The sequence below is a fragment of the Cyprinodon variegatus genome, unplaced genomic scaffold, assembly GCF_000732505.1.
Source record: "Cyprinodon variegatus isolate N-32 unplaced genomic scaffold, C_variegatus-1.0 Scaffold93, whole genome shotgun sequence".
Taxonomy (NCBI): domain Eukaryota; kingdom Metazoa; phylum Chordata; class Actinopteri; order Cyprinodontiformes; family Cyprinodontidae; genus Cyprinodon; species Cyprinodon variegatus.
In genome coordinates, this window is record NW_015150546.1 from 592,330 (window position 1) to 603,353 (window position 11,024).

An 11,024-nucleotide genomic window follows, 5' to 3' on the forward strand; every position below is an offset into this window, starting at 1 on the left:
GAATGTGACCTGGCCATTCAGACACAGGTCCCATTTGAACAGATCAGATTTGTATCGGGTTCAGGACCATATAGCCAAGTGGCCTGGGTCGCCATGAAAAGATCATTTACAGGTCGCATGTGGGCCAAAAAAATCGTATTTGGGTCACTTCAGGCTGCTGTGTAAACTTAGCCTTAGACTGTTGAGCCAATACTGATGCAAAAGCAGTGCACTCGTTAACCTGAGGGACGCCAAACGGATGGTTTTAGAAATGGAGGAAGGATGGTTACGATTATGTAGTAAATGCCACGATATGTAGACCTCTCTAGGACGTCAATATCTGGAGTTTAAGAGTGGGGAAAAAATAGATTTTTGGGGTAATTTGCCTTAACAGTGCCTGGAATTAATGCCCCCTCTGCATTTACTGCAAAGATGTTTCCTTAAAGGGTTTGTTTTGACCTTTAAAGCTTGCTTGTCCAGAGTCGGTTGTTGTGGAACTTTGTTGCCTGGAATTGTGCTAACATCTAACATGCATGGATCCGTGCACCAGATCGTGTGACTATTATAGTTTAATGCCTCTACAATTGGAAAATTGTATTTTAAGTTATGGAAATGTTCATTCTCCTTTTGACATGGTTGGGTTGTAACTATTCAACTTCACATGTGGGAAGGGGCCTCGTTTTAAGGGAGTGGAGTAAAACAAATGGGTTGTTAAGCTGATGGATCCGTTTTTTTTTTTTTTTTTTCCTGTCAATGCTTTACTCTGACACTTAAATTAAAAAGCACATACTTGGTTGTCTGCAGCCACATCCATACTGTGTACTGAGTGATGTTTTTAAGATTAGATGGCTTTAATGGACATTTTTAGATGTCTTAACTTTTCTGAGCCTCTCACCCTTCAGATGCTGTGGTTTAAGCAGCAGGTTCACTTTCATATGAGGTCATTTTGATGCACAGCAACAATGGAAAAATGCTTTGCTTTCATCAGCATCTAAAACAGCAGTCGAGCTATTTGGATTAACAGTGGCTTTAATGGTCCTTCTACAATTTTGGGCTTATTGTACAAAGTAAAATAAATTCCATTTTACCATGAACACTGAGGCTGTAAAGCTTGCAGGACTAATTTAAACATCCCTGCCTTTTTTTTTTTAAAACAAGGTTTTAAAGATGGATTGAAGTTTGGATGTGATGAAATTTAATCCAATGTGACGTCTGACAAAAAAACAGACCCCACAGTGCATTAACGCTAGAACAATTTGGCTCTTTCCTGTAGGGTCTAGGGCAGAGGGTGTTTTTATAGCTACCATCTGGAGGTCGACTGTGAGCGTTTCAGATTTCCTTATTCACACCTCTGATTTTAATAGCGTTTCTCTCATTAGAAACCCATTATGTTGATCTAAAAGCCTGATTGGCGCTGCTCTAATTACACACCCATGCAGCTCTCTGTCAGCACATATTCATGCAGGCCCCCTTTGAATTCATCCATCATTCCCAGTCTGAATGCTGTGACCTCTGCTTTTTAATGCTCCTGCTGTAACAGTGGCCCTCCGTCAATCTCTGTACGGTGCAGCCTGCTGAGATGAAGCCGTCTAATGTGGTTGTGATTCAGCATCATGCTGACGCTGAACAGGGTGGTGAGACTGCTGGACTTTAATGTCACATCAGGCCAAATTCCACTTCACCAAGCTTGTTGCTCTTCTGCCTTTATTTTTATTTTTAAGCGTTATTCTTTTTCTTGTCCCCTTTTTTCCTGCAGCAGTTGTCAGATGTGATTTTGCTCTAAGCCACTTGTCTGCATCTCTGTCCCCGTGTGACTTCACTTGTTTACTTCTCTTCATTTACCTCCTCCCTCCCACCGCTTTTGTCTTCTAAAAGTACGTGCTGCTTTATTAAAGACGTCACACTGTTGGTCTTTGATTGTCACTTCTTTTAAGCAACCCATCACCTCAGCCTTCACTCTGGTTTAAATCATCTAATCTGTTTTTTTGTAAACCTCATCCTCTCTAATTTTCCTTCCTATTCATATGTTGTTGCCTTTGTTGTTTTTTTTTTTTTTAAAGAAAACTGCTTATATTTAAATACTGTCTCCCGTCCTCCCTTTCAAACGGAACAAAACATTGCAGCTTTCAGTTAGTTAGAGGTTTTTCTTTTTCAATAAAATGCTTTTTAGAGAATAGGGTTCCTGTGACGGCAAGATAAAAGTTGTATATTTTTGGCAGATTGTGTGCTTGGCTCTTTACTAAGCTCTGTTTCATATTTGTAAGGTTTTTATGGGTTGTCACTTCTGTTTTTTCCTCGCACATCACATGACGCCCTGCATCATTTTTCATGAGCTAATAAGGATTTTATCAAAAGACCAAATACTAAAAGGTAAAGGTACTTAGTAGAACCACCATTTCACTCTGGTTACTGTTGTTTCTAACAATCTTTAAACATTCAAACTATAAAGTGCAGATTATGCATCTGCAACCGTACACATCAAATGTTGCTTGGGTCTGTTTGCGAACCAGTTTTGCTGGTATGCTTCTGCACTGTCGGTCAGGAGTTTGTAGGGACACGGCAGTTTGGATGTGCAGAGCGCAAGGGGGAGCCTATTCGAGAACTCTTCAGAACTTCAGCGGATGGTCGCGACAACAATGGTGGGTCTGCCAGATGTCACAGAGATGGATCTAGAGTTGCGAGGAACAGGTTCTGTTAATGGAGTTGGCAAAAATACCGATTAAACCTTTCATTGTAGTTGTTCCTCGGTTTTTAAGACTGGCTCGCCCCGGCACCAAATCGAGAAGGACGTCCACACAGACAGCCGGAAAGGAAAAAAATCACCAATCACAGCTTTTTGTCTGCACGCTTCCGCTTCAGGTCTGCGTGGGTTTGCAACCATCCGACACGTATTTAGGATTTTTTTTTTTTTTTTTTTTGAGGTGCCGACGACAGTTGCACAACCTCTGCCTGAGGGGTGTGGTCACGTGGTCAGAGACAGATTTGACGGTTGCAGAGGCTATGTGTCAGAAGCATAAATTGACCTTAAGGCGTGGAACTATTTTGCTAATTTAATCTATTTTTTTTTTTTTTTAATATATATTTTGAAGGTTACACAATTAGAAACCAGGTGAAACATTTTCACTTGAGGAGTTCTGGATAGAGAATATTGATGGTTAAAATAAAAAAATTATAGCTTAAATACAACATGTTCATATAATTTTTGTTTTCTCTTCTGCCCCACATCTTTGGTTTGGTTATTGCTCTGAGTGGGTTGCTCTGTCAGCTAAAGGCAAGTTTTAGAGTGCTATACTCCAGTTATTGATTACTAAACTATTTTACCATTTCAATAATCAATGACAATTGTCAGGTCTAAGCACCTAAAACATCATACATACAGGGAAAGAAAGAAGGCACAGAGACAATTTAGTTTTACTCGCGAGGAGAGTAGGAAGAGACTGCGGAGTTTAGAAATCTCTAACCCACTCTGCAGTCTTCAGCTTTCTCCTTGCTATTTATTAAGGTCAGGAGATGTCCCTAATTACACAAGCTGAGGTTTACCTAAGGGGAAGGGGAAAAAAATTATCTCACTTTAAACCTCAGCACACATGTTAAAACAAAGCATGTGGTTGTTTTACAATTGAATTGTTCCAAGAACACATGTTTAGAAGAAGCATGTGATAGAGGCTGTTCAGGCCTCTTTTACAACCTGTCCATTGCATGACCTTTATCTGGAACGATCTTAAGCAAGAGTTAATAAAAGATGAATTACACATTATACACCATAATAGTTCATTAGTACACAACCCATGAAACACAAAGTAAGAGTATAAATAAAATATTTCTAACAACAATTAATCCGGTTGATTCAGCCCTAACTGAAATGCTTACATATTATTAAACACTTTTATATTGGTTGAACACTGTCTATTGGCATCGATTTCCAAGTCTTGCTTCAGATTCTCATTTGACTACAGGTTTTGACTTTGACTAGGCCATTAAGGGTTGTGCAGCTGGAAGGTGAACCTCCACCTGTTTTTCTTAATTGCTCAGTTTTTAGCTTCCATCTTTTCAAATAGAAACATTGGTGTTCTTGCTGTAGAAAAGTGTCCCCTCAGCACTATACTGTCACCACCATGCTTTACTGACTGAAGGCGCCATTTGCAATCAAAGAATCTTGAATGGTTAAACTGTGGCATCAGTGCAACATTGGTTTGCTTTGTTCCCCAAATGGATTCAAGGCTTTTGCAAACAGAAGCTTCCTGTCATTAAGGCCAGAATTATGTAGTTCATAACTCATGAGGGAAACGGTTCCCAGATGTAAGTGGCTGTAAGGACTCTCCACTGGGAGGTGGTTGTGACCTGGTAGATGGTGTCAGGATATCTGAGGAAGGCTGCTGCTCCTCATCACTGGAAGGAGACAGTTATGACTTGAGAAACGTATCAGGATGCCAGCAAAAAGCCTGGCTTTAAGTGTATTTCCAGTTTCTATGCTGGAGGGACTGTATCCTTGAAGGCTACTGAATTCTTTAAATATGCATCAATGTACAATTATCCTCCTATACTACATGAGTTTGGAAACACTAAAAAAAAAATGTAATTATCTTATTTACAGCAGAATAACTTCAGTTACTGTTCCTCTCTTTTTAAACCTTTTTATTTCAGGTGAAATCGCTATCAGAGTGTTCAGAGCCTGCACTGAGCTGGGGATTCGCACTGTGGCTGTTTACTCTGAGCAAGACACTGGCCAGATGCACAGGTAATGATTGTCATCAGAGGTTTTAAATAAGTCATGGAGGCCTGAAAACCTTGTTTCTTTGAAGTTGCATCATTTGGACAACTGTAAAAATGAAACCTTATCTCCCATTTTCTCCTTTGATGTTTTTAGTCTAGAATGTTAACAAGAGTAGAGTTGTTTTGCAGAGTAAATGTTCAAATAATCTCTTGACTGAATCTCAGTTGACTAGGCTAAGCTGTGCATGTCCAGCACTTTTATTCTCAATTAGATACACAACAAAATTCTGGACTTCATTCCAAGTAGCTGGCTGATTTGTTGAAACCCAACTGGGCTGCAGACAGACTTCATTACTACACTGTTAAAGTTTTGTGTTTTGCATTTTGCAGGCAGAAGGCTGACGAGGCTTACTTGATTGGAAAAGGCCTGCCACCAGTTGCAGCGTACCTTCACATTCCAGACATCATCAAAGTAGCCAAGGTAATGAATTTTCAAATACAGACTATATATCATGAAGTATAAACTCGTACGAAACGGGGCATACCATCTCTATATACCCACTGCTTTAAACCTATAAAATCAAACACTGCTGATAGTTTCTGCTTCAGGTAAACTGCCTAAATCCCTGAACTGCAGCATCAACCACTGTGATCAGTTTTTTTTTCTTCTTATCAAATGATGCAGATAAAAAATGCCAAAGGCCTTAAAAAAAACATTTATTAACATGGAAATACCTTTTTCAATCTGAAGACGGAACCATTGATTTAGTGTGCAAATGTGAAATAACCCAAACGTAACTCAGTTTGGCAAAATGTTTAGTTTGAGGTAGTATTTTAAAAGCCAAATAAACTACTCATTTAAAAAGACTGTAAAAAAACATGCAGACCCTTTTTTGCTCAGTACATGCACATTACAGTATAGATACAAAATGCCCATTTTGAAATTAAAGGCTTCATAGAACTATTAGGGAGAAGCTGTAAGGCGGCAGGCTTCAGAAAGCAAAGCACCTTTTATTTATTCTGGTTTGAAGGGTCAGAAAATGTTTTCATAATGTTAATGAAATTGGAACTGAAGACTATTTGATCAAAATTAAAATAAAAAAAACAATGGATATGCAAAAGAAGCGGTTGAATAAGTTTCCTTAGTGTTAAAATCCCAGATGGTGCTAAAAATGTTGACACCACAGGGTATTAACTAATAGGCCTTACAGAGCTTGTTGGGTTTTCCATATTGAGTAATGTTCTCGGAAAGCTTGTACAAGGTAGATATGACATGCTGTAACATTTATTTGGTGTGGAGTGCTTTAAATGGTGCTTTTATCCTGTTATAGTTATTTAAAAAAATAATTAAATAGGCATGTCTTCATTGTTGTAGCTGTTGTGTATAAAAAAAGAAATCAGTCTTTGACCTTGTCAAGGTTGAAAAGACTTCTTCCTATTCGCTCATTGTCCATTCCTTTGTTTTTTAGCACACCTGTGTCTTTTGTTCAGGTCCTGTGCTATTATTTTCTCCACTTTCTTTGTTCTTCTCCCATGTCCCTGCTATTCAATCTTATTTTCCATCTTCATTTCCTGCTGCTTCTTATCACCTTACCGATCAGACCTGCTCCTTGTTCCTCTCCCGTCGATCTCATTTTTCTCCCCCCAGCAGCTGCAGTTTTTCTTTGTCATTGTTCTGACCCATCTCTTGCGGTGTTAGTTTTTTCGTTTTCTTTTCCCACATGGGCATGTGGTTGACCAGCCAAGCCGAGGGAGGGTTTACCATCCTGCTCATTTCTCAAAATCGGCCTGTCTGGGACAGCTGCCACCACATCCCGCCAGCAGGATGTCTGTTTTCTTTCTCGATGAATGTCTGCGTATGTTTACCTGTTGTTCATATTGTCTCTCCTCAATGTGTGACAAAAAAATTCAGATGTCTTTCTCTTTACCTTATGTTTCGTGGTCCTGTGCATTTTTTTTTCATCCTGTGTGTTTGTGCTTTTGGCTACCATGTAAATCTTCTCTACACTTTATGTATGGGTGTTTGAACCTGCTTGCCTGTGTGTTGCAACATGCTTCCCCCGGCCACACACTCTTGGCCCCCCGACCAACAGGACAGTCGGTAATTACAGCCCGCCTTGTGTAAAAGAGCAGATGGCACATACGGCACCAGTGATGGCTTTATCCATCAGCTTTGGCCAAAACTACATCTGCCTCCCTGTGTGCACAGATTTTACTTACTACCTTCCTCCAATGCTTAAGAGTACATCCACTCTTCCAGAGTACTACTAATGATCTTGCAGGGGATAAGGGGAACATATACATATGAATGTAATTCACCAGCTTTAAATCATTCTCCTCATTTGAATGGGAAAACGGATTCAAGCTCGGCTGGTAACAATGTAGGCATCCCTACCAGAAAATCATAAAACATGCTAGGTTTATATTTGATTGACAGTTTAATTTCCACTTCAAAGGTTACATTTTTTTCAAGATTTCCAGTTTTTGAAAAACCATCCAGACGTTTTGATTTTTCATATAAATAATGAAGATATTAAACGGTTTCCATGTCCGCACTGCAGAAGGTACATTAATCCATACCAATATTAAATATTTTATGTATAAAGTCATGACAAGGATAAATGGTATTCAAAAATGTTACATTTTGTTTAGCTTTGGGTTGGATTAGAAATAAATAAAAAATCTAATATTTTTCCATAAATGTATGCCTTATTCTTAAATGGATATCCTTCATTTATTTATTGTTCCTTAATTGTAGGAGACTAAATTGAAACCTTGGCGGCCATCCTTGTCATTACTTAAAAAAATGGCTTTCATTAGTTAAATTCTTTTCTTTTACTATTTGTTTCTCATGCTCCATGTATTTTTATCTAGCACTTACCTGTTTTACTATCTAGCACTTTGGGATTTGTTTAAATAAAAAGTGCATTACAAGTCCAAAGTATTATTATTATTAAATTTACTCTGAGAACAAACCAAATATCAAACTTTCAATTTGTAAGACTATTATCTAAATTCACAATTGTCCAAATTCTTTGGTCAATAGTCTTTAGTTTGGTTTTTGTCTTTAACAAATCATCTAATATTCCAAAAGTGAAGTTTTCAGGGGAAAAATTAGTTTCATTACCAGTATTAAAGACACTGTTTATGATCTCATCCAGCTCCTGATTTGCAAACTGCCTTTACCAGTTGGGATGTGCAAAGTTGTGGCTTATGCCATGGCATAGAGTAATGGAAAAGTCACATTTAATCAGTCTTGGTTATTCCTACTGGATCTTTTGGTTATTCCCAAAAGATCAGATAGAAGTTTTGTTCGCAGCCAAATATAAATGTGGCTGAAATGTAACTTGGAGAAAGTTGGACATCGGCCAGATGTGAGCGTTCCTCCTTGCTTTAAACAGCCTAACCTGATATTTCACCCCAGAAAGTTAATTTATGCCACAGTGCCTACAGTGAGAACAGGGAACTTATAGACAAACCTGTTAGAAATATTATTCCACACATTTTCAGTGAGTGATATAAAGATCCCTTTGCTGAACTTATCACAGACCATCACATATTTCTTGGTTTAAAGAATAACAAACTCTAATGCTGAATGTAAATTACCAGGTGAGCTCAAGCAGTCCCTGATCTCATTTTCTTTGTCAGTTTAAGACAAATGGTGGACTTCACATTACTAAGCTGTATCTTATGTCATCTTGAAAGCTTTTATTTTTTAAGCAGACTAAATTGAGTAATGCATCTTCAATAAATGTGTCCATTGTACTCCTTTTTTTCTAACATTTGTTACACTCCTTTCCTCATATTTATCCTTGGGGTATTTTAATCTTGAATTGCCGTTAAAACTTATTGGATCTCAAATCAAATAAATCTAAAAGTGGGCAACTATTTCCTCATATCATTCTCAGAATATTGAGTGGACCTGTTACATATGGTCTCAGATAAAAAAGAAATGTCCATTTTTGTTCTCAGGACAACGGAGTGGATGCCATCCATCCTGGCTATGGCTTCCTCTCTGAGCGGGCCGACTTTGCTCAGGCCTGCTCAGAGGCAGGAGTCAGGTTTGTTGGACCGAGCCCAGAAACTGTCCGCAAGATGGGAGACAAAGTAGAGGCTCGCTCCTTGGCAATCTCTGCAGGTAAAGGGGAAATCAGATTTCTGCAGCGTTCTACCCCAACTTCTGAACTCGCCCTAACCCTACCCTGTGTGTAGCTAAATGTCTGTAGAAGCTGTTGGCATTTGGTAGTTTGTTGCATTTAGCAGAATCTAGTAAACTCAATTACTGACTCAAGACCCAATTAATCATCTGTTTGATAGATTTTGTGTTTCACGCTATAGTAATGGATGTTTAAGCAGTTAAAAATTCTGATATGAGCTCTGCTAAAATTGTGGCATTTGTCTGCTGGTATTTATAGTAACTTATTGCATTGATTTTGATCATTACTGAAAAATGTAGTTTTTTTTGTTTTTGACAACTAATCTATGCTAATAGTTCTGTAATCCTGCCTGGCGATAAGTTTCCTTTCTAAAGTCTAATTGCTCCTCTCCTGCATGCTAGGCGTACCTGTGGTCCCAGGAACGGATTCCCCCATCTCCAGTATGCAGGAGGCGCACGCCTTTGCCCAAACCTACGGCTTCCCCATCATCTTCAAAGCTGCCTATGGAGGAGGAGGTCGAGGCATGAGGGTGGTCAGGGAGTACGAGGTGAGCCCCTTTTTTCATTTTTTCCTTTACCCACTATTTTCTAATTAAAGGAAAATCCAAGTTATCAATCTGTGTTCAAACCCTGGTTTTATCATGAAAAGTTCAATTGTACAGACTTCTTGTGATGCCCCCTGAATAAAAGTAGCCGCTTTTGCCACACTTATAGAAAAATAACTTAATATTTTTCCAAGCTGTGTAAAAACCCTGTAATAACTTTAAACTTTACCCCTCTATCGGCACCGTAGTCCATGATGGGTGGTGAAGGATCTAACTGGCACCTGGTTCACAGTGGGAGCTTTGATAACCGTGTTAGTCTGGCTAGGGATTATGGGTACTAGAAAGCTCTCTGAGGGGGAAAATATTTATCATGTCTTCTGAAGAGACAGACGGGTAGCAGTTGATGGAAGAGTAAGAATTTCATGACTCCTTTTGGTCATAGCCTCTGTCATACTTCTCTAACTCTGAGAATATATATATTTTTGCAGTTGTAATTGCGTTTCCCTCTGCTGCATTCCTGCTCTCCTCATAGGTTAGCGTCATGCTGGGAGGATGGGATAAGTAAGAAGCAACAAGCTAAACTCTTTGAAATGTGATCAAAGTGGTTCCTTCAGGTTAGAAATTGGTAGTTTGTATTGATATTTTTTTTTTATTACAGCACATGCAGTTTATTTTTACCTCCATAAATCCTGTAACTTTCCTCTGCCGATGCGTTCTCCAGCATTATTTAAACTGTTTTAACACCTTATTTCAATACGATAGAATCATTTATTTATTTCAGTAATTTAGATGAAAATGTTAAAACTTGTTTGGATTCATGGCATAGTGGTATGTATTAAAGAGCTCATTGGTAATTTTCCTAATTGTTTCCAACTGCTTTATAGGGATTTTTGTATAAAACCAAGAAGATATGTCACATTTACAGTAACTTGACTAAATAGTTGGCAAGCAGTTGCAAAAGTAGGGTGTGAATCAGAAGGTTACTGCTGAAGAGGCCGTATTCATGATGTTTATGGAGAGTTAAGTGGAGGTAAAAAGGTGTGCTAAAATGGATGGAATCAGCACTTTCTGATCTTGGCTTATTGCTTCTGAAACGATCGGAACCAAGTGAAAACTATGTACTGTTGGTTATTTTGTCTCTTGACTCGACTCCAGCCACAGTCCACGCCTTAATCTCCCAAAAAATCCTGAGGATATTGGGTATTGAATAGGGGTGGAACGGTTCACAAAATCCACGGTTCGGTTCACGGTTTCGTGGTCATGGTTTTCGGTTCGGTATATGTTTATTGTTACACCGAAAAATAAAAAAATGTATAAAAATTAATGAAATTTTTTTTAAATGAAATTAATGAAAAAAATTCAAAAAAATTAATGAATTGTAATTATTTTTAATGATTCGCGGAAACCCTGGATCATTTCCGTATGTTTTGCTGCTTTGAATTGAATCATCTCGCACATGCTCTCTACCATCTCCAAGGGATTCAGAGCGGAGCGGACGGGAGCCACAGTGGAGGCTGTAGGCTTTGCTTTGTGCAGGCGGTCTGGAGGGCAGCGGAGCGCTGATGGAGTATGTGGGATTTCGGGGTTAGCATGACATGTTGGTCATGTTGCTGTTAGCATAAACAAAACGT

The 11,024-nt window shown here is 38.8% G+C and overlaps 1 protein-coding gene across 2 annotated transcripts in view; it reads left to right on the forward strand.

Annotated features, from left to right (window-relative positions):
* Positions 1-11,024, forward strand: part of pc (pyruvate carboxylase) — a 373,340-nt gene that overhangs the window by 23,947 nt on the left and 338,369 nt on the right. For both annotated transcript variants that reach the window (XM_015373837.1, XM_015373838.1), the window contains exons 3-6: positions 4,624-4,717; positions 5,083-5,173; positions 8,665-8,830; positions 9,251-9,396. In XM_015373837.1, the coding sequence (XP_015229323.1) occupies positions 4,624-4,717; positions 5,083-5,173; positions 8,665-8,830; positions 9,251-9,396 (497 nt within the window). The remainder of the gene's footprint in view (positions 1-4,623; positions 4,718-5,082; positions 5,174-8,664; positions 8,831-9,250; positions 9,397-11,024) is intronic.